Source organism: Anomaloglossus baeobatrachus, chromosome 7, assembly GCF_048569485.1.
Source record: "Anomaloglossus baeobatrachus isolate aAnoBae1 chromosome 7, aAnoBae1.hap1, whole genome shotgun sequence".
NCBI lineage: Eukaryota > Metazoa > Chordata > Amphibia > Anura > Aromobatidae > Anomaloglossus > Anomaloglossus baeobatrachus.
This window is the reverse complement of record NC_134359.1, coordinates 120,708,532-120,732,718: the sequence shown is the minus strand read 5'-3', so window position 1 is coordinate 120,732,718 and position 24,187 is coordinate 120,708,532. Positions and strand designations below refer to the sequence as shown.

Genomic DNA, 24,187 nt, shown 5'->3' with positions numbered 1-24,187 from the left:
CCACACTCCCAGCAGGCACACCAAAGTCAGACACAAAACCCTTGTTGCCTTCCTCCAGGGGCTGATGATCACACCAGGGGGTGGGCCAGGCGGTTGGTCCTGCCCACCGAGGAGTTCACAGTCCTGGAGGCGGGAAAACAGACAGTCTAGTTTGGACAGTGAAAGTGGAAGGAGGAAAGTGTGGTAGTGGAGCAACTGACTGAGAGCGTCCGGGTGTGTGGCCCGGGCGGAACAGCAAGGTTGGCAGACGGTGGTGACCGTCTGCAGGAGTGGCCTATCCGAGTTACCGTAAGGACCGTGGACGGGCGGTGGCCCGGCGGTACCGGACCGGTACACAAAGAGAAGCCAGCACCATCTGGCAGGGGCTTTTCAGACCCCGGCAAGGCTAGGAGTCGCCGTGAACTTGCCGAATCCATTAGTGAAGGGGACCTCCTGGGTTTCCAAACAGTCAAGTCCGGACAGAAGGCAACAGTCCAACCAACAGAGGGAGACACCGCCACCGCCAAGGCAACCGTTTCTCAGGGCCAGCGCCTGCGGGCAAAGAGGGGCTCCTCCAGCCCATATCCAAGCTGGGGAGCGGGTTACCGGTGGGAACCCATCGGAACTATCAACCGTACTTAGGTGCAGGGAAAGGCAGTCACCATCAACCTGCCAGGAGAAACAACACCGCAGCCGTCTGTGGGACCCATCCATCCAGCCGAGCGTTTTACCGAGAACTGTGTCTTCATCATTGGGCCGAGTGAGTACCACCATGCCGTGCGGCACAGCGCTGCCCCTGCGACCCTGCACCTCGTCAGGCCCCGTAACCCGCCTGCCATCCATCCCTACCCCATCACCGGGCCCCAAGACAACCAACCCCCTACCCACGGAGGGGAAAACTAACAACAAAGCTGCTCCCTGTCACCGCTCCCAGGATCCCCGTCCAGAGCAGCGGTGGTGTCACCATTATCACCACAGCCGTGGGTGGCGTCACGGACAATAAATCCCCACAATCAATCCAAACCCCCTTTTCACTCACGGGCGAGGAGCGCCGCTCAAGTCCCCAGGATCCAGCCCACCGCTCGAGCCACCACCGAGCAGCAGCACCAGCGGCCGGACCCGAGCAGTGGGAGAGCGCAGCGTCCCCTCCTCCGCCCGCGACAGACGCAACGAGACTCAGGGAAGTAAGACAGAAGCGAGGTCGTAAAACAAGTTGGGGTTCAGGTAACCAGGAGAGTACATGCAAACACAAGGGACAAGCAAAGGCGTAGTCAGGAGGGGAGCCAAAGTTAGGAACCAGGTGGGAACGAAAAAGTCTGGGGGAAGAAGGCAGAGACAAGTCAGAGTTCAGTTCGGGGTCGAGAACCAATATCAAATCGCTGAACAACCAGGAGCCATGAGCTTACCACAACTAATCAGAGAATGCAACTAGAGCCGCTCTAGGCACGAACACTCCCAAATAAGGGAAGAGCAATAACCCGTAAGCGGTGTGTGAGTGAGCCCCTTCCACAACCAGCAAACGGCCAAGTGCAGGGAATGGCCCGTTACAGGGCAAGGAATAATATTAATACAGCACGCAAGACGTAGCACAAATGCGGATATAGGCTCCTCAGAAGGACACAACATAAGGCCCTGGCACAGAAGCCGCACCACAAGTTAGGACCGTGACATAGGCAAGTCAGAGACCTGTCAATCACCTGCAGCAGTGCTAGAAAAAGTTGGCTGGAGACAGTGCTGGACTAGTGTCATTACCATCTAAGGTCCTCGTCTGGATCTTTAAGGTTTACTTGCTCTAAAATCAACAATCATGCAGCCGGTATGTGATTCATGCTGCCCGCAGGTTTGGGCGCCATGGGAATCAGATGATAGGTTCCAAGCGGCTAAAACAGACATTCCTGGGGGGTTCCCTTTAGATTGCTATTAAAATACTCATTTCTTTTAGGGGATACGACACAGAAATGGACTGGGATAAAGGAGAAGGAAACATTGCCCCATATTACATCTATGGTGCAGCCACTTCTGAGATTGAGCTAGACAGTCTAACTGGAGCTCATAAGGTAAGGGGCACTGTCCATGCTTTTATAAAGGATGAAGTATCCATGAAAATGAGAATGAACCTCACATGGTGTATGTGCTGCAGGCTTCTAAATAAGTAAACTCAATTAGGTAATTGAATCTTCAGCCACATACTGGCACAAAGTAATTCCCTGCATAAATTCATGTTTATGATATCTTTATGGAAGAAGGGTTAATAAACTATCTTATTACTCCCGCATCTGTTATTTAATAAGTGACATGGTTTCTGATTTCTTTATGAAAAGGGTTAATTATTCAGGAAGAATCTATCACTATAACTATTGTTTCATATAAAAAGCTAATGAATATCAGTGTGAGAAGGTGAGGAATAGGGTCTTGATATTAGTGTTGTTTAAAATAAAGGGAATTTGGTATTGAAAACTGACACTTTCACGAAATTCAGTTTTTTACCAAACTGTTTATTTTTCTTACTTTGAGTTTTATTTTTTCCATGTTCCTATCCTATGAAAAAAAAAATTCTAAACTCTTGCAATGTTCACAGTGACCACTAAGTTTAAGGGGGTTGTCCAGCCTTGTGGAGTGATGCGCTGTCAGGATTCTCCGGTGCTGGGAGCAGGTGATCATGTGACTGTAACTATGCATTTTGCTTACTTCTGGCTACATTCTGATTAGACCTCTTTCACACGTCAGTGATTCTGGTACGTATGTTACTGTTTTTTCACGTATCAGAATCACGGACATACACAGATCCATTAAAATCAATGGGTCTGTGCACATATCAGTGATTTTTCACTGACCGTGTCTCCATGCGGTGTACATGCGTGTCCATGTTTCCACACGGAGACAAGTCCATTTTTTTTGTGGCATCACTGATGTCCCACGGACCACACTATGGTGTGATCCGTGAAACACGTACCAGAAAAAAAACGTATGTAAAAAGAAAGAAAATTCAGCTCATCCCTCTTCAATCCCAGATCCACCGCCAGTGCTCGGAAACACCCTTGCCCGGGTGGGAAACAATAAGTCAGAAAAGAGAAAAAAATCCATCGTCTCGTGGAGAACAGGAGATAATTAAAAATTGTAAATTTTTATTAAATGCAGTAAAAAAAAGTACAACACACAGAGGGTAGACAAAAAATGAGGACAAAGAGAGGACTATCCTACGGGTTTCAACCTTATAGTCTTAGTCATGGATTGTCAAATCCAAAAAACGCATCTTTGCAATAGAAAGCTTGTTATACTCACCTGCTCCAGCGATACTGTGTTCGGCCACTGCTGCCTGCTGCTTCCTAGCTGGCTAATAACTCTCATGAATATGCACTGCACTGCCAACCCGGAAGTAGCAGCAGCAGTGACACAGCAGCAGACTGACACAGCAGAGCCGGAGATTCAGCACCACGGAGAGCAGGAACAGGGACAGGTGAGTTTGGAATACCTGATCTCCATGTCCTGTCACGGATCATGGATAGCACATGGAGAACACATGTGTGCCATGAATCACGGCACATGGAGGACATATGCGTTTTTAACACGTCAGTGAAAAATGGCTGTTTTTCACTGGCGTGAAACAGATCTTAGATGTATCCGGCCTTGCTCAAATCACTTGTATTGAGCTAGGTTTCGGACATATAGTCAGCACATGACCTCAAGCATGCAAATCACTTACTTATTGTAATCCGACCACCAGATCCCGGCTCCGGCACCGAAGAATCTTGACAGTGCCCACCGCCAACCTCAAAGTTATGTCCAAGTAAATGGCATTTATAGTGCATTTTTATGTCTATAGCAATCCTCAAAAAATAAAATACAAGCACTTAGCTGAACTTATCTTGTTTGCTTAAGACCCGCAACACACATCCGTTTAATTTGTACGTGTGCGGTACGTAGTTGCACATACCGGAGACACGTACACACGGAGACCCATGTTGTTCTATGGTAGATGGCACACACGCGTAAAATCACACAGAACGTGTGTCCGTGTGGTAAGTACGTGTGTACGCTTTTCTACACAGACAACAAGTCCGTTTTTGGCCGGCAGCACGCAGGCACGGACCCGCTTCAGTCTATGGGTCCGTGCCTGCACGTACCGCACATGGAGTATGTCCGTGTTCAGCACGTTTCGTGCGTGTGCGTTTTTACACTAGCGATCTTATTTTTTTTTTTTAATTAAATTCAGTATACTTACCTTTTTTTCTGCTGTTCTGAGTCATACTTACATTGGCGCTCGTTTTTTTCCTTCCCCCGGCTCATACCGCTCCCCGATCACCAGCGCGGCGAGGAACAGCTGTGCAGAGAATGCGCGGCAACAATTACTTTGAATATGCCGGCCGCTCATTAATCAATCTCGTATTCCCTGCTTTCCCCACCCACAGACTCCTGTGATTGGTTGCAGTCAGACACGCCCCCCACGCTGAGTGACAGCTGTCTCACTGCACCCAATCACAGCAGCCGGTGGGCGTGTCTATACTGTGCAGTAAAATAAATAAATAAATAATTAAAAAAAACGGCGTGCGGTCCCCCCCCATTTTAATACCAGCCAGATAAAGCCATACGACTGAAGGCTGGTATTCTCAGGATGGGGAGCCCCACGTTATGGGGAGCCCCCCAGCCTAACAATATCAGTCAGCAGCCACCCAGAATTGCCGCATACATTATATGTGACAGTTCTGGGACTGTACCAGGCTCTTTCCGATTTGCCCTGGTGCATTGGCAAATCGGGGTAATAAGGAGTTATCGGCAGCCCGTAGCTGCCAATAAGTCCTAGATTAATCATGTCAGGCGTCTCCCCGAGATACCTTCCATGATTAATCTGTAAGTGACAGTAAATAAACACACACACACGAAAAATCATTTATTAGAAATAAAAAACACAAACATATACCCTGGTTCACCACTTTAATAAGCCCGAAAAAGCCCTCCATGTCCGGCGTAATCCAGGATGCTCCAGCGTCGCTCTGCTGCATGGAGGTGACTGGAGCTGCAGAAGACACCGCTGCTCCTGTCACCTCCACGCAGCTAATGAAGGCAATAGCGAGATCAGCTGTATTCAGCGTTGGCCGCGAGTAACCTCAGTGACAGCTCAGCTGATCTCGCTATTGCCTTCATTAGCTGCGTGGAGGTGACGCTGGAGCATCCTGGATTACGCCGGACATGGAGGGCTTTTTCGGGCTTATTAAAGTGGTGAACCAGGGTATATGTTTGTGTTTTATATTTCTAATAAAGGATTTTTTTTGGGTGTGTGTGTTTATTTACTGTCACTTACAGATTAATCATGTAAGGTATCTCGGGGAGACGCTGACATGATTAATCTAGGACTTATTGGCAGCTATGGGCTGCCAAAAACTCCTTATTACCCCGATTTGCCAACGCAGCAGGGCAAATTGGGAAGAGCCGGGTACAGTCCCAGAACTGTCGCATATAATGTATGCGGCAATTCTGGGCGGTTGCTGACTGATATTGTTAGGCTGGGGGGCTCCCCATAACGTGGGGCTCCCCATCCTGAGAATACCAGCCTTCAGCCGTATGGCTTTATCTGGCTGGTATTAAAATGGGGGGGAACCGCACGCCGTTTTTTTAAATTATTTATTTATTTTACTGCACAGTATAGACCCGCCCACCGGCTGCTGTGATTGAGTACAGTGAGACAGCTGTCGCTCAGCGTGGGGGGCGTGTCTGACTGCAACCAATCACAGGCGTCTGTGGGAAAGCAGGGAATACGAGATTGATTAATGAGCGGCCGGCATATTCAAAGTAATTGTTGCCGCGTATTCTCTGCACAGCTGTTCCTCGCCGCGCTGGTGATCAGGGAGCGGTAAGTATGAGAGAGGGCTGCTCACTTCAGTCACTCGGGGGATTAGCAGTCACTGGTGAATCCTTCACAGGTGACCGCTAATCAGTGCGCGGCACACAGACAGAGCCGCGGCATGACAATGAAGTTGGGTGAAGTTCACCCGAGTTCATTCTCATCGCGCAACTCTGTCTGCTGTCAGCCGACATGTATCAACGACATTGTGCAACACACAAACGGACATTCCACACGGACATTCCACGTACACATACATGGGCATTTTACACACAAACACGGACATTTTACACGTACACACGGCTCGCATACGCCATCACACGGATGCCACACGTACCGGAGAAACGCCCCAAAAAACGGAACACGGACCCGAAAAACGTACCGTGTCACACGCACGTTTTTTTTGCAGAAGTGTGTTTTAGGCCTAAAGGAGTATTTGTTTTTACATTATAGATGTCACTAGAATATGCCATAGTATTTTAGGCAGTGGAGTCCTACTCATGGACTCCCACCAATCCCTAAAGCAAATGGATATATGTCCACTAGTAGTATGTGCAGACCTATTAAAGATGCTTTTTTAATTAAAATATAATTCTCCTCAACAGAATCTCCGCACTGATATTGTTATGGATGTTGGAGAAAGTATAAACCCCGGCATAGACATCGGTCAGGTATGTGAACTTTACAGCTATATTATCTCCCTACAGGATTTCTGTGTACGAAAATTAGAAACATAATTTCTGTTGTCCTCTACATATTGCTCTATACTCTATGTATCTGGAGCCCTAGGGGCAAATGTACAAATTATATATGTGCTGATGATTTGCCGCAGAGATTAGTCAAAAATCCACAGTGTAATAAAGTACAAACAATGTAGATCAGACTTAAAGGGAATATTTCAGTAGGTTTAAGCCCCCTATGCTGTCCATATTGGCATGTAGGCCAAAAAAAATTGAATAAAAGGATACATTGATGTCTGCGCTCTGATATCTTCCCATGAAATCCATATTTTTCTTATATATAAATGATTTAGTTGTTCAGAACACAGATCTCCCTGAGAATCTGCTTCCAGAGCCTATTTGAAATTAAAGGGGACATTACCAGTGTGAGACATGTAATGACTGACAGTCTGCTCTCCTAATCACACGTAGTTCTACAGTGAGATCAGAACTGTACAGCAGAAGTGAACTTTGTCTCATTACACACATTTGCAGCAGCACTTGTCCTTTCATAGTACTGGTAGCTCTGCTGCGGAGCTGTGCATGATGATAACCAACACAGTGCAGCAGAGTTGAATCTTGTATCATTACAAACACATTTACAGTGCTGTCAGCTTTGCTGTACTTCCCCTCCCCCCACACTGGCTGCCTGTCAGATGGAAGCCGATGCACCATGAGAGGACACCTGGAGTGAAAATGTATGAGGACAACAGACGTGAACTTTGTTTCATTACTTTGTTAGCTCTGCTTTATTAGTTCTGATCTCACTGTAGAGCTGACACATGAGAGCAAAGTTTCATTCATTACATGTCTCACACTGGTAATGCCTCGTTTCACTTTAAATCACCTATTGAAGCAGATTCTCAGGGAGATCAGTGACCAACCCACAGTTGTTAAATGTAATCTGTCACCAGCTTTTTGCCCCCTAATCTGAGAGCAGCATAACATAGCGGCAGAGATCCTGATTCCAGGGGTGTTTTATTTACTGGGCTGCTTAGTGTAGTTTTGATAAAGTCACTGTTTAATCAGCAGTAGATTATCATTAGAGGACTATTTGGCGTGCTGTCAGGTAGTCCAGCATATTCATGAGCTCTGTATAACTGCCAGATTTGCAGGAAAGAAAACAGTTATTTTATCAAAATGACAGCAAACAGGTCAGTAAGTGACACATCGCTGGAATCAGGGTTTCGGTCTCTACATTATGTTGCTCTTAGATGGGGGAGCAAAAACCTGGTGACAGATTCCCTTTACAGCTCATTTACATAATAAAAATAATGGATGACTCTGGAATAAGACATCATAGTATCATTTTACTCAACTTTCTACATATAAATCAGTATGATTTTTTTTCAAATTCCTTTTTGTGGAATTCTACATTCACTTCACCCTTGTAAGCCTCATTCAGACATCATGTTTTTATTCTACGTGAAAAAACTGGAATGATTTTCTTTGTGTTTGAAAAGAGGGTCAGTTTTTGCCATCAGTGGTTCATCAGTTATTCTTGTATGTGAAAAAATTGAAGGAAGTACCATATTTTTTCGGATTATAAGACGCACCCCAAATTTAGAAACGAAAATAGGAAAAAATCATTTTTAATGTTAAAATGAGTGTCCGTCTTATAATCCCAGTGTGTCTTAATCCTAATGCTACCAGAGGGAGCAGCGGTGGTGGAGCAGCTCAGAAAGGTAACAGGAGGCAGGCTCAGCGATGCTGCAGGCTCAGAGGAGGGGGTGTTGCGTCTCAGGAGGGTCAGTGGACAGAGGGTTAGCGGTACTGTGGCTTTGGTGTCACGGGGGTGTCACGGTGGCGGGCGCCATTGATCTGCCGGCATGCTGTGGGGTGTCACTGCAGTGGAGCGACTCAGGAGGGTCACAGGATGGGGTGTCGCTGCGGCGGTGATCTGACTGCGGGCTCCACTGAATTGCTCATGGTTGATGAGATGGACTTCAAGAAAATGGCCATAGAGGCAGTGCGTGCGCAAAAAGGCCTCCGCGGCCATTTTCTTGAAATCCATCACGTCAATCTGCGCACGCGCCGCCTCATCGTATCAACCGCAGGCGATTCAATAGACCCCGCAGTCAAATCACGCACCCGCCGCCACGACACTGCAGTGACACCCTCAGTATCACCAACCCTGCTTCCTTTGACCCCGCTCCACCACCGCCGCCCTATTAAGCCCTATCCGCATTGTAAGACGCACCCTCATTTTACCCCTAGTTCTTGGGGAAGAAAAAGTGCATCTTACAATCCAGAAAATACGGTATCTCCAGCGTCTCCTATCAAACAAACATGAAAAACAGCCGGCACTAAGATGAAACTAAGATGGCATCAATGTGCTGCAGCGTTAAGGATAGAACATGTATGTGTAAAACAGACGTCTGAATGAGGCCTATGTGAATACATAGGGTGAATTCAATGGCAATTCAGGACAAAATCTGCTGAAAAAAGAAATTGGCTATTTGCTATGAATGAACAGTATATTTGCCATAAAAAAAGCTGTACAGAAAAAAAGATTTATATTGCTATATAATGTGGCAGAACTGGAAAAAAAATAATAAGCTTATAGCACAGTAAATGAGAGGTATACGGTTTATTATGTATACTGCTCAAAAAAATAAAGGGAACACTAAAATACCATTTTGTTGTTTAAGTGTTCCCTTTATTTTTTGAGCAGTATATACTGTATACCTAATCATCTACATTTGTAGAATTGACTACAACTCCAATGTGTATCTAATATTTTTCATATATTTTTCTGTTTTCTCTATATACTTTCTACTAGCTTGAAGGTGCCTTTATACAGGGAATTGGTCTGTACACAACAGAAGAACTCTCGTATTCTCCACAAGGGGACATGCATACATTAGGACCTGATACGTATAAGATACCGGCTGTGTCTGACGTTCCCACTGAATTTAATGTCTCCCTTCTGGGATCATCCAAGAATCCATATACCATATACTCCTCTAAGGTGAGATGTCATGTCACTCAGTTATCCTTTAGAAACTCCAATACGTTATATTTACAAAGCATCCCTATTAAATTGTTGATTTTTTTCACATGCCATCTATAGACAGCAATCAGTACAAGTAGTTTATTGCATATACAACTATACAGTGGATTGGTGATATAAAAACAAACTTAGTTACCGTATATAAGCACCTACGAACACCCACCTGGATCCAGAGCAGGCCTCTTTGTGGTGTGCGGAGGGACAGGAAGAGGGGATGTCATCATTACAGAAAGCAGCAGCACTGCTGCGGTCTGTTTTTGGCTACAATGGTCAGTTATCTTGAGCAGCATGTCATATGAAACATGCATGCTCAAGTCGCCTGACCACTGCAGCCAAATACAGACCGCTGTAGTCCTGCTCCTGCTGGAACCGTGACATCTCCTCTTACTGTGTTAGCACAGACCACAGGGTAGCCTCAGATGGATACAGGTGGGTGTTATAAGGTGAGTATGGCATGATTTTTAATTTTACAGCTCCTTGACCCTTAGGAACCATTCTTTTTGCACTGACAACCCCTATAATTATCACTTAACTTATTTCCTTATCAATACAATAACCTTGCCCATAGTGGCAACTATTGACAGTCTAAGTTGTATCTTGCAATTTGACAACTGTGAAAGGAAGTTTAGAGCTTAGGCTAATGACACACAGCAAGAAAAACAGAGCGAGCAGAATGCAATAAAAAATCCCATTCCACTCGGACCAGTGTTACTCTATGGGGCCGCTCCCATGAGTGATTTTTTTTCTCAACCCTAGTCGGACTGAGTAAACAATGGCAGCATGCTGCAGGTGGAATCCAATTAATTTTCACTCGCACCCATGCAAGTCTATGGGTGCAAGAGAAATATTGCACTGCATTCGCATTACACTTTAGTGCAGTGCAATACACGCATCAGCTGACAATGGAAGAGATAGGGAGATTAATCCCTCCCTCTCCTCCGCAGCGCACGCCCTCTCCTCTCCGGCTGTGCTGTGATCGCAGGATCGCATCATAGTGGCATGACACTTGGCTTACACTCGCAGCAGAGTGGGAGCCGAGTGTCATGCAATGCACTCGCAGTAGTGCTCGTGTGGCCCCAGCCTGAAATATATTGGCAGCTCATGAATAAAGGTTGTGATGTTTCTGTAAATAAAGAGACCCCTTTTTTCTTTAATTCATCAATGTTTAGGATGGTAAAGGATAAACAGAGAAAGTCAGAGTCAAAAATGAAAAATAAATTTTGGGGTGTTATGGCCTCAACTGGTAAGTTGGATTCTTGAAGCTATAGATCAAGGTAAGTAGCACGGACTGGCAGCAATGATGCAGCAGGACTGAGTTACGAGTGTGATTAATATAGGAATAACAGGGAGAAATATTACTACGTACTTGCAGATACAAAGATGTGAACAGTACCTGATAGCGGAAACAAAGTGTAACCACACCAGTATTAGCAGAAATGAACTTGATTTTGGGTACATTTGTGTCGCCCTGGGCAGGCCAGGGGACACGGGTCACAACACCACCACACCCCACACTCCAGGTAGGCACATCACAGCTAACCTACAAATCCTTGTTGCCTTCCTCCAGGAGTCTGATGATGCACACCAGGGGGTGGGCCAGGCAGTTGGCTCCGCCCACCAAGGAGCTCACAGCTCTGGAGGCAGGAAGAAACCAGGCAGTTAAGCCCAGGCAGGGCAAGTGTGAGGAGCTAAGTAGAGGAGTTAAGAAAGTGAAAGTGAAAGTAGTAAAGGAGGAAAGCAAGTGAAGTAACAGAAGAGAAGGACAGCCTGAAGGGTCCAGCTTTGTGGAGGGCCAGAACAGCAAGGTCAGCAACGGCGGTGACTGTCTGGAGGGGGACCGTTTGGAAGTTCCTGGAAGGACCCCGTTGGCTGTGTGCCCGGTGGTCTGGAGCAGTGTTCCGAAGGACAGTCAGCACCAGGGCAGGGGCCTCTCGGACCCCGGCAAGGCTAGGAGTCGCCAGATTTGCCAAATCCGTCAGTGACGGGGACGCAGATCCCTCAACAACCAAGTCCCGATTGAAGGCAACAGCCCAACCTGAAGCAGAGAGACACCGCCACCGCCACGGCACCAGTTTCTCAGGGCCAGCGCCTGCGGGCAAAGTGTAGAGCTCCTCCGGCTCAGATTGCAGTCGGGGAGCGGGTAACCGGAGGGAATCCACCGCTACCACAAGTCAAACAAAGGTGCAAGGAAGAGGGACATCACCGTCACCTACCGGGAGTGCAGGTGCAGCCGTCTGTGGGACCGTCCTACCAGCCGTTTGGTTTACCGTACAAACTGTGTCCGTGTCTCAGGCTGAGTGAGTACCACAGTGCCGCAAGGCACAGCGCTGCCCCCGCGTCCCTGCGCCCATCAGGCCCTGCACCCACTTCTCCATCACAGGGCCCCGGGATCACCACCCCTACCCACGGAGGGGCAACACAACACCTGGCTGCTCCGCATCACCATCCCCGGGAGCCCCGTACAGAGCAGCGGTGGTGAAATCACCACAACCGTGGGTGGCGTCACGAACTATAACAATCCCCACACCCAACAAACACCCCCCTTTCACTCACGGGCGAGGAGTGTCGCTCGAGAAACCCCGGGATCCGGCCCACAGCTCGAGCCACCACTGAGCAGCTGCCGGACCCGAGCAGAAGGGGTGAGCGCGGTGTGCTGACACCCTCCTCCCCGCCCGCGACAACTTGGCGTCACGAACAGGATATTACCGCTCTGCCGTCTGGTAGAGGTGCGCCTTGTTACCGCCGGAGGTATCCGGCAGAAAAATTTCAGAAGCCGCCATCTTTGGCGCGAAAAGTTCCCGCTCGAGCGTCTTCTCGAGCAGTAGAGGCGCGAAGGCCAAAACCCCGCCCCGAGAGAGGAGGGGCCGAAAAGAGCGAAGGGGGACGCGATGGCGGCTGGCTGCATGTAACAACGCAGCTAAAGAAAGACGGGGACACGAATGGAGAAATGGCAGCGTCCTCGAATTGGAGTGCGGGAATACCCGCCACCGGAGTACCCAAGCTCTGGGGGAAACGAGGCGGAGTAGCATTTGAGGACTGCGGCCCGGGTGAGCTCCCCGCCGGGACCGCTGCGTGGCTGGAGCGGGAGTTGGGCCGATTCTGCGTGAAGGTGAGGGCGCAGAGCCTGCAGCAGTTGATGGATTGGAAAGCAGAGATGCGAAGGATGGTTGCCGTAGTAGGGGCCCGTGAGCAAGGGGCCGCTGCTCCCGTGCCGCGTCGCGATCATTCCACCCAAACCCCAGAACCGGCCCTGATTGAGTGGGAGACAGACATCAGCACCGCGGCTGGAGGTCCGAAGGGGATGTCGTTGATGGAGGAAGAGGTCCCAAGTATGCCGCCTCCACCGCCATTCCTAACGGCTGTCAGCGGTGCGGGGTTGAACTGCCAGTGGGAGGAAAATCCCATGTACCGCTCGGTCTCGGAGTGGGCCGACACCCTGCGGTGGTAGCCGCCTCAAGGGCAGCGGATGCCCGCTGCACCGTCCCCGTTGGGACCACCAGTGAGTTCAAGTTTGTTTAAAAGTTTTTTAAAAAATGAGGAAAATGAAAATGCCTGAAGTTTACCTGATTTGCTGATGTGATTTGAACCGGCAGGAGCCGGCACCGTTGTCCCCGTGGGGACCGTTTAAGTTTTGCATGGGAACTATCCATTGACAAGCCCGTGAACTTGCAGGGCACCACAAACGTTAAGTGGCTTGTAAATATGTTGGGTACCGTTACCGTTTCCGCAATACCGCCTCCGGAGAGGCAGGTTGGAGGGAGGGCCCTGAGCAGAGCAGGCCAGGGCCCAGCCACCAAAGGAACCGATGGCCACCCTCTGGAGGGGAAGGACAGATCCCGCTCGGGTAACTTGTGCTGGACTGTGGGTCAAGGGGTGCTGCCTGGGTTTTAGGGGCAGCATCAGGGCCAGGTTGCTTGGGTGGGAGAGAGCGGAAGCCGTGACCGTAAACCGTTGCAACGTTTAAGTAAATGTGCCTCCCGTCTTGGGAAGAGTTTTGATTAAAAATGTTATTTATGTTTTCTTAACCCTGTTACCCCCTTTTACAGAAAAATAAAACCGGTGTAGGACGGCAGCCCGCGGACGGTCTGCATTTTGCTAAGGGGGAATGTGTCGCCCTGGGCAAGCCAGGGGACACGGGTCACAACACCACCACACCCCACACTCCAGGTAGGCACATCACAGCTAACCTACAAATCCTTGTTGCCTTCCTCCAGGAGTCTGATGATGCACACCAGGGGGTGGGCCAGGCGGTTGGCTCCGCCCACCAAGGAGCTCACAGCTCTGGAGGCAGGAAGAAACCAGGCAGTTAAGCCCAGGCAGGGCAAGTGTGAGGAGCTAAGTAGAGGAGTTAAGAAAGTGAAAGTGAAAGTAGTAAAGGAGGAAAGCAAGTGAAGTAACAGAAGAGAAGGACAGCCTGAAGGGTCCAGCTTTGTGGAGGGCCAGAACAGCAAGGTCAGCAACGGCGGTGACTGTCTGGAGGGGGACCGTTTGGAAGTTCCTGGAAGGACCCCGTTGGCTGTGTGCCCGGTGGTCTGGAGCAGTGTTCCGAAGGACAGTCAGCACCAGGGCAGGGGCCTCTCGGACCCCGGCAAGGCTAGGAGTCGCCAGATTTGCCAAATCCGTCAGTGACGGGGACGCAGATCCCCCAACAACCAAGTCCCGATTGAAGGCAACAGCCCAACCTGAAGCAGAGAGACACCGCCACCGCCACGGCACCAGTTTCTCAGGGCCAGCGCCTGCGGGCAAAGTGTAGAGCTCCTCCGGCTCAGATTGCAGTCGGGGAGCGGGTAACCGGAGGGAATCCACCGCTACCACAAGTCAAACAAAGGTGCAAGGAAGAGGGACATCACCGTCACCTACCGGGAGTGCAGGTGCAGCCGTCTGTGGGACCGTCCTACCAGCCGTTTGGTTTACCGTACAAACTGTGTCCGTGTCTCAGGCTGAGTGAGTACCACAGTGCCGCAAGGCACAGCGCTGCCCCCGCGTCCCTGCGCCCATCAGGCCCCGCACCCACTTCTCCATCACAGGGCCCCGGGATCACCACCCCTACCCACGGAGGGGCAACACAACACCTGGCTGCTCCGCATCACCATCCCCGGGAGCCCCGTACAGAGCAGCGGTGGTGAAATCACCACAACCGTGGGTGGCGTCACGAACTATAACAATCCCCACACCCAACAAACACCCCCCTTTCACTCACGGGCGAGGAGTGTCGCTCGAGAAACCCCGGGATCCGGCCCACAGCTCGAGCCACCACTGAGCAGCTGCCGGACCCGAGCAGAAGGGGTGAGCGCGGTGTGCTGACACCCTCCTCCCCGCCCGCGACACATTCTTGTAGCACATTTGCAGAGATGAATATGTAATAAGGTAGCTATCACAGCCGAGCTGAGAGTGCAGTAGTACCTGTGTTAAATTAAGCAATAAAGTAGAATGTTGGTAAGCAGACAGGAGTTGTTGCGAGGATTACCCAGCTGACTGGACCAAAGACTGGGGGAAGATGAAACAAATTGCTAAAGCATGTGGTAGTAAGGTGCTGGCAGCTGCCTTAGCTGGCTTTAAAAGGCCGTAGGTGATGATATCACAGATGTTTGCTGGTTACCAGAGTAACCTTGCATAAGTACAGAGGGTCCAGCCATAAGAGAAGGGAGCAAGATCTAAGGCTGGAACTGGGACAAATGAGTAGCAGGTATGGATGGAGTGGGGCAAGTATAATGTTAGGTTCCTACAAGAAATGGACCCCATTGACCATAATACACAATAGTGTTAAAAATATCAGCTAATAAAAGTTGTGTCATGAGAAACTTATTCCTCGTACATGTTGGACATTAGCAGATTTGGCAAAGCTAGAATTTGTGTGTTTGCGTGAATTTAAAAGGGAAATTTCATTTACAAAGAAGTTATTCTCTGAAAATATTATGTCCCTCATAATAAAGCATAATACATGAAACATACACAAATAAAATCTAAAAATACTTAGACTTACTTTGCATCTGAAGCTGCTCCCTGCCAACTGTCCTGTACCAACGTCCCGGTGTTCTCTCCGGATTCGTGCTTGTGACGGCAATACGACTCTGGATTTAACTACACATACAAAGTGATCTCTGGGCCCTGCACTTTGAAGTCACGGCTCACTGTCCACTCTAGGTCGGGGACTTGCAGCTGCAAGTAGGCCCCGGTGCATGCAAAGTTAACTCTGGACCCTGCTTGCAGCCAGAAACCCTGGCCTAGAGAGAACTTCAAACTGGAGAGGTGACACAACAAAAGCATGGAAGACAGGGAACAGCAGGGGCAGTTGGTGAGATATGTTTTACTTTCTTTTTAACCTTTTGCCTGTCCTTTACTGTTCAACAAGATGACGGCGGCAGCTGACTACTTTTTCACTGAATTTGCGATGAGTGAATTACAAAAAAAGTTAATTTTCTCTAGAATATGGATTTTGGTGGAGTAGAATTCAATTCCAGTCATATAAATGTGCCCATCTTTGTCCTTGTGACTGAAACAAAGTGGTAGCAGTTTCTCATGCAGAAGATACATGACTATTGTTTGTGACCTAACACTATTCATATCCAATATTGTTTTCTAGGGTGTGGGTGAACCTGCCCTGTTTTTGGGGAGTTCAGTACATTTTGCCATAAAAGATGCTGTAGACTCTGCTCGGAAGGAACGTGGCGCACCTAAGATATTCACACTCAACAGCCCAGTGACTCCTGAGAAAATTAGAATGACCTGTGAAGATGATCTAACAAAGATGGTACGTTTCTGCAGCTTATATTATTTAAAAATGAGCTACAAACCAACTATTTGACATCATGAAACAATATTGAGCCATACAATGTTTATGACCTATTACAAATGTACAGCAAAGTAACAGGCACATTGTCATCATACTGCACATAACCTTGATATCATGGCTATGCTAGCCTTATCAATGGGAAATATCTGGAGCTCCTGCCAATGGCACACTATTGAATTTCCTACTTTATTCTTGCAATGTCAATTATTTTTTTTAAATAACCAAATTTTGTGTAATTTATATAAAACATTTTCCTAGGCCACTTTCACACATCTGTTTAATAAAATGTACATCTGGCACATTCCATTTTTACCATCCGTGTATATGTGTGTGCAATCCATGTGACATCACTGTGCTGTCCATATGCATGTGTGTGTCATCCGTGTGCCGTCCATATGTAAGTGTGTGCTGTCCGTGTGACATATATGTGACACGTACCGGAAAAAAACTATTTACACTGAAATTAATGATTTTTTTTTTTATGTGTCAAAGATGTGCAAAGATAGATAGATAGATAGATAGATAGATAGATACTTGGATAGATTTTACAGCTATTAACCAAATAAATAACTAAATGAAAAAAAAACTACATGGTTACCAGCAAAGGCAGTAAAGCGGACAGCTGGGTGCTGATATTATCAGGCTGGGAAGGTCCATGGTTATTAGGCCCTTGCCAGCCTTAAGCCACCCCAAAAGTGGCACATCACATTAGATACGCCAATTCTGACTCTTCGCCTCAGCTATTCCTGATTGGTCTGGTGAGTTGGCAATCGGTGTAATGGGTAATGATAGCTGGGGTTGATGTCAGATGTGTAGTGTCAGCTGGTATCAAGCCTTGTTGTTAGTAGTGGAGAGGTGTCTATCAGACACCCCTATTGCTAGTCCAGTAAGTAAAAAGAAAAATCACACACAAAAAAATTCAATAAACACTCCCCAAAACTTTCCCTACTTTACCATTTTATTAAATTTTTCTTTTTTTTAAACAAACATGTTTTTCAACAACAAAATGTGCCCAACGACTGTTGGTTTCCTAAAAGGGTTAATACCACTCTGTTCACAAACTGTTCATGCTTTAAAGGCTAAAAATTTTCATAAGTACAAAGTTGATTTTTAACTCACAAAGTACAACATTTTTAACTCAATCTGAAATGGATAATGTTCAATGTTGCCATCAGACAGGATAACTTATAAAAATAAGATACTTTTTTCCTGGATTTGTAACAATAATTGATGTTGTTCCAGACATGCTGCACATTCCTTAAAGGGAACATGTCAGGTACCTTGTTCAAAGCATCATTCCAGCGTTATTTTGTCAGCTCTGGAGTGGTGCTTTAATCCCAAGTCCCCTGTTTCAAGTCTTATACTTAGGGGTGCTTCACACACAGCGAGCTCACTGCCGAGATCGCTGCTGAGTCACGCTTTTTGTGACGCAGCAGTGACCTCATTAGCGATCTCGCTGTGTGTGACACTGAGCAGCGATCTGGCCCCTGCTGCGAGATCGCTGCTCGTTACACACAGCCCTGGTTCGTTTTCTTCAAAGCCGCTCTCCTGCTGTGACACACAGATCGCTGTGTGTGACAGCAAGAGAGCGACAAATGAAGCGAGCAGGGAGCAGGAGCCGGCGTCTGACAGCTGAGGTAAGCTGTATCCAAGATAAACATCGGGTAACCAAGGTGGTTACCCGATATTTACCTTAGTTACCAGCCTCTGCAGCTCTCACGCTGCCTGTGCTGCCGGCTCCGGCTCTCTGCACATGTAGCTGCATTACACATCGGGTTAATTAACCCGATGTGTACTGTAGCTAGGAGAGCAAGGAGCCAGCGCTCAGTGTGCGCGGCTCCCTGCTCCCTGCTCACACTGGTAACTAATGTAAACATCGGGTAACCATACCCGATGTTTACCTTAGTTACCAGTCTCCGCAGCTTCCAGACGGCGGCTCCGTGCAAGCGCAGCGTCGCTTGCACGTCGCTGCTGGCTGGGGGCTGTTCACTGGTCGCTGGTGAGATCTGCCTGTTTGACAGCTCACCAGCGACCATGTAGCGATAGAGCAGCGATCCTGACCAGGTCAGATCGCTGGTCGGATCGCTGCTGCATCGCTAAGTGTGAAGGTACCCTTACCCTTCAGCGTTTTTATCTCTTTTTGTCATTGCTTCAGTCCCACGGCACCATATTGTGACTGTAGCTTCTGTCTGGAGGTCAGAGGCTATGTCACAAGCTCTCAATGCAAGTCTGAGAGCGACAACAAGCCTCTCATAGATTTGTATGGATTTGTGACCTTTAGTACACTCCATGAAACACTGGAGCTTCTGGCAGGTCACAAAGTGCCATAGACCAATAGGAGCGACCACTGGCGCACACTGACAGAAAAGGGTCCCTGTACAAGAACAATGCACAATTTCACCTTTTTTAGAAGTGGAAATGACCCCTCGCTTACATCATGGGCCCATGTGTGGCTGCACAAGTTGCATCAATGATATGTCCGCCCCTGGGAGTGACGCTGAAAACATATGAAGACGCCGGAGGGTGAGCGTAAGACAGGGGGCAGGGGGCTTAGATTTAAAGCACCAATCCAGTGGTGAAATAAAAAAAAATGCTGGAGTGGTCACTAGTATATATAATACATTACTTTTTTAATATAATAGCAAATGCTATAGCACATAGTACTCATATTTCTTATTGTTTTTCAGATACCAAGAGACAAGGCTGGAACGTTTATCCCCTGGTCCATTGATGTCACTGAATGAACAAGAAAACTGCACTTTTTTGACAGTACTCAATCATAGAAAGAGTACTGCAAAGCAAATTTCCATCTTTTGATTAATCTCTTAATAAAAAAAATTGTGGTGGAGAAGTAAATGAAAAATTCTAACTCTTTTTCTCAGAAAGTCAAGTTAAGTTAATAAAAAAAGCACTTTTCTAATCTATCAGGACCTTCACCAAGAAATTCTTTCTATTGATATTTTCCTAGAGTTAAAAAGCTTTTGACAATAGTAAATTGAATAAAGGATATGCAAAGCACAAAAATTATTTTTAAAGGGATCAGATTGGTTTAAGAGATAAAAATACCTATTTTGAAATGTTCTGTCATTTTAAAACAAGAGCTGGAAGCTAAATGCGAGATTTCTGGCTGCAGAGAAGATAAATGGGTATTTGTTTCCAGAACTCTTTGGGAGATACGTATCTCACTTCCACCCATGTGCTCTTTCTTCACTCCTCCTTCCAAAATTTAATAAGAAACCATTACTTTTACCCTGTGCTAGTGTTGAGATCTGCTTGGGTCTATAGCTCCAGCAGCATGAGACCTGAGACCATGATTGTAGGTGCTGTATCTGATCAGCTTATCTTTTATGTTAATGGAAGGAAGGTAAGTGGACGGAAATATCCTACAGATTTATTTTTTTGGGGGGGAGGGGGGGAATGAATTTTATATGATGCCTTTGAGCCATGAACCTCTGAAATAGATGTTTGATTATGGGAATAGCATTATTCTATATGCAACTTATGTCTCCCTGGCCAACTATACAATCTTTTTATTGATTTTGGATATATCCATCCATGCTGATAAGATGCCAATGTATGTGAAGCGCTGTGGAATTAATAGCGCTATATAAATGAATAAAATTATTATTATTATTATTATTATAAGATTACCTTTACACTATTTTTTATTCCAAGCTTAAACAAAAACAATTTTTTGTATGTTTCAATGTTGAGAATCCTCCTGAGTCCCATCCATTATCATTCACTTTGTTAATACCCCTCTATAGTGAGGGACCCCACATTCAAGCTTCTTTTAATGCTGCTTCTTAGCTCGTCTTTATCCAATATTCGTCTAATGCTTGCTCTGGTATTCCTAGCTTGTATTCAATTTAGTTGATAGACCATGCAATGTAATCTAGGTGTATATAAGTTAGCAACCTTACACTTGTTTTTTTATTTAAAATGAACCTGAGAGCTGATACATGTTGGCCGAACCACAGGCAGTATGATTTCAGCCAACTATGTTTTACTGTGACCGTGACGCTCAAGTGACTAGTTCAAAAACCCAGTCCCTGTATTCTTTGCTCTGCCTGCTCCCCTTTAAAGTGTTTATATAGGAAGAGACCTGTCACTCAAGAGAAGCTAATGGGGGAAGCCGCCAGGAACTTGCCTTTTGGACTAAGTACCCATGCAGCATGTGACCCAATCATCTTTAAATGTATTTTTTTCTCTAAAACACTGCAGTGGTTCAGAGTAATACTGGCTGAAATTATACAACTATTGTTTGATATACTGAATGTTGTACATGTTTTAGGCAGAATGTTTCAGTTGTCAGGGTGCCTTTAAAGAGGACCAACCAGCAGGATTTTCCTATATGAGGTAAATGCAGTGCCATATTTGCACTAAGATGCTGAATGCAGGCATACCTGTTACAGAAAGATGTGATGCTTGGTTGATTAAATACATTTCATCCAAGTTGCAGAAAAGCACTCCAGTTTAATTGATGTGTGCAACATGGGCAGGTCTTTGTGGTCAGGTCCTCATGTTTATTCCTCCTCCAGTGTACTCCTGGCTTGGCCCCTTTTCTTTATTTGGATATTGTGCCATGCCACTATTGCTGTTGTTGGTGGCGCTTGCACATTGCCACAGTGCTCAGATCTTCATTAAAATAGCGCCGGTGGGGGGCGTGGCCTGGCCATGGAGGAGACAAGACGTGTGTAAGCACAGCTCCTGGCCCGAGCCAAGAACTAACAGTGAAACAGAGCAGCAAACCAGCCCAAAACCGGCCCATGGGAATCAAGAAGAAACGGGGACCGAAGGCAGCACTTGTGGGACAATCTGCAACAGTAACTGGAGGCATAACTCGGTATTTCACAGGCCCCAGGCAAGCAGTCATGGAGGACAGAGCAGTGGACACAGCAACCATCCATCAGCGCATATCTCTGAGGAGTGCTGTGAACCGACAGGCGGCAGAAGTGACACCCAGCACAGCTCCCCATACCTCTGACCGAGTGACTCCAGAGATGCAGGAAACCCCAGCGGGCGGTGAGTCAGTGTCCATGTGGAAGCAAGATGGTGCAGTGAGCTCAGGAACAGCACAGCTTGCAGCGTCATGGTCACCAAATGAATGTGAGTCCCTGTCAGGGGAGATACAGGAGCCGACCAAGCTGTGCAGCAGCAGCAGGGGGCAGACGGAGCGGCCACAAACACTGACTCTAAATAACAATGCAGCAGGCACATGCCAGACAGGGATCAATTCAGAGCAGGAGATAACCACCAGGAGCACGTTCCTGATGGGGGAGGGGGGGAATGGTGGAGCAGCTATCAGAACACACAGCTCCTTCCAGCAAAGTTCCCCATTGCATCTCAAATTACCTAACACAGAAGCTCACTATAAGGTGGGGCAGAAGTCTGCAGGCACAACAATGCTAAACACCAGTACAGCACCAAGTAGTGAGCTCACATCTCAATGCCAAAACACAGAGACTGACACAGACAACAATGGGGGGTTTCAAGGGGGACTCACGCTGGCCATGGATATTCAAAGCCTTGCTGCCCATATTAGGAACATCCCAACTAAACAGGACATGGAGCAGTATGTGGAAAGATTAGAGAAATCCTATAAAGCTGAATTGACAGTGTTGAAAGATGAGGTCCAGCACTTGGATGCAAGAGTAACAGCAGTCGAGGCAACCACAACCACATTGTCTGCCCAAATCATAACACAAAAAGAAGACATGTCCGATCACTATTTTCAACTTCACTACCTGGCAGATATGATAGATGATGCCGAGAACAGAGGAAGAAGAAACAATATAAGAATTAGAGGGCTCCCAGAATCTGTGTCCCCAGGCGAGCTGCATACAACACTTCAAGAAATGTTTAACCCCTTGCTCGGCTCCCCCAGAGATCCTATCTGGAACTGGATAGAGCCCATAGAGCCTTGGGCCCTAAACCTGTGGACCCAAACTACCCACGGGAAGCAATCTGCAGGGTCCACAGATACCAAGTGAAAGACTCAATAATGACACAAGCCCGGGCGGCGGGAGATATTTCCTTCCAGGGATCCCGCTTGCAGATTCTCCCAGATTTGTCGAGATGGACCCTACAGAAAAGAAAAGCCTTGAGGCCATTACTAGATATCCTGAGAGAGCGTAACATACCCTACACATGGGGCTTCCCCTTCCGTCTGAGAGTACATCGAGAGGGCCGGATGCACATGCTTACTCATCCCAGAGGCCTCCAGGACTTTACAGCAGCGTTGAATCTTCCGCAGGTCCAGATAACGGAGTGGCCGGAGCTACCATCAGGACTACAGGAGAATGGTCCAAATCGCCCGCAACCTCAATGGCGCAGAGAACCAAGGAGAAGACCGAGACGGGAGGAAATGGAGCCGTAATGACCAAGGTTCTGAGTGGTTGGACTTTAATACAGTTATAATGTAAATATGTCCTGCTGATAGTCAGGTTACGGGGGCCGGTCACGTGCGTCCTGAGTCAACTTAGATTTGAATACCTGCTAAGGTTTGGAGGTAGTTACCTCGGAGAACGGACCCACGGTGACCGGTCACCCTAGATCAATACTCGAGAATAACACGGGGGAGCGAAAGGGCAAGTGGGGCGGGGTCACCGTCTCCTCCTAACGGAAGATGTATATAAGTATATGTACCGAAATGAGGCCCACACAGAAAGCATAACAGAAAGAACCCGGTACCGTTACACAGCATTGGCACATTTATAGGGCATTTGTTCAAACGTTTGCAACAATATACCGTTAAGTTTACATGTCTTGAAAATTCTTGGCTCGGGGGGAGGCTCTCCCCTTGGAAAGCACAACCCCCATAGAGGGTACCAATCCTCACGTTGCGAGGATTAGTTAAATATTGTTACCCTTTTCTCTGGTTGTCGAGGGTAAGAGGGGGGGGAACTTAAAGTTATCTAATTTTGTTTTTTCCCCCTTCCCTCCTCACACACCCTTGGAGGAGAGATAGGGAGGTAAAGGTCAGCTTGAGGTCAGCTTCTTCGTCTTTCTCCTTTTCCTTTTTCATTCTTCTTCCTCCTAAAGGATTTTTAGTTTCCTCTCCACTTACACCTCTATACTTCTTCCGCCCCCCCCTCCCTTCGTCAAACCCCCTACTGCCCGTAGTGTTCTTTCCCTTAGGAGGTAGCGCTGCACTGGGACAGAATGGCGGGGCTCAAAATAGGCTCACTAAATGTTAGGGGATTCAACGTGTCTCAAAAGAGGTCACATATCCTATACGAGATGCACAAACAAAGAACCCAGATTCTTATCATTCAGGAACCGCACTTTAAAACGGACCATATACCAAATCTACACAATAGATACTTTACACATTGGTACCACAGCACGAACAATGAATCAAGATCTAAAGGGGTCTCAATCGCAATACACAAAAACCTGGTTCACACGATTTTGGACTCCAAGACAGATGAGGCAGGCAGATACGCACTGCTAAAAATCAAAATAGGCTCTGTGGTTTATACAATTGCAGGTTGGTACGGACCAAATATTAACCAAACTAACGCATGCCGCTCTTTTTTAAAGGTTCTAGCAGAATTCGCTGAGGGGGAGGTGCTGCTAGGAGGCGACTTTAACTTTGCTTTAAATCCCACAATGGACATGTCGACGGGGAGGAGCGCCATACCTCTGAGACGACTGAATGCCCTGAAACGTGAGTTAGCCAATCTCCACTTGGTTGATGCTTGGAGAATTATGCACCCCACAGACAGGGACTATACATTTTTCTCCAATCCCCACCAGACTTACAGTCGCATCGATTTTATCCTGGTCAGCCAGAGAGTTCTTTCGTGGCACCCGATTGCTACCATAGGGAATGTGGTCTG

General features: G+C 47.3%; 2 protein-coding genes across 3 annotated transcripts in view; both read left to right on the top strand.

The window, feature by feature from the left end:
- The window catches only part of LOC142246636 (aldehyde oxidase 1-like), a gene marked incomplete at its 5' end in the record, with an annotated part of 160,702 nt that extends 141,398 nt beyond the window's left edge, over window positions 1-19,304 (top strand). Inside the window, 5 exons of the mRNA XM_075319703.1 lie at window positions 1,922-2,036; window positions 6,424-6,489; window positions 9,320-9,508; window positions 16,134-16,301; window positions 19,031-19,304. Coding sequence (XP_075175818.1) covers window positions 1,922-2,036; window positions 6,424-6,489; window positions 9,320-9,508; window positions 16,134-16,301; window positions 19,031-19,087 — 595 coding nt within the window. The remainder of the gene's footprint in view (window positions 1-1,921; window positions 2,037-6,423; window positions 6,490-9,319; window positions 9,509-16,133; window positions 16,302-19,030) is intronic.
- Window positions 19,305-19,415: 111 nt separating this feature from the next.
- The window catches only part of LOC142245186 (aldehyde oxidase-like), a 314,224-nt gene continuing 309,452 nt past the window's right edge, over window positions 19,416-24,187 (top strand). For both annotated transcript variants that reach the window (XM_075317642.1, XM_075317641.1), the window contains exon 1: window positions 19,416-19,707. Coding sequence is in view for 1 of the 2 variants with exons in the window: in XM_075317641.1 (XP_075173756.1) it covers window positions 19,486-19,707 (222 nt within the window). In the remaining variant the exon portion in view is untranslated. The remainder of the gene's footprint in view (window positions 19,708-24,187) is intronic.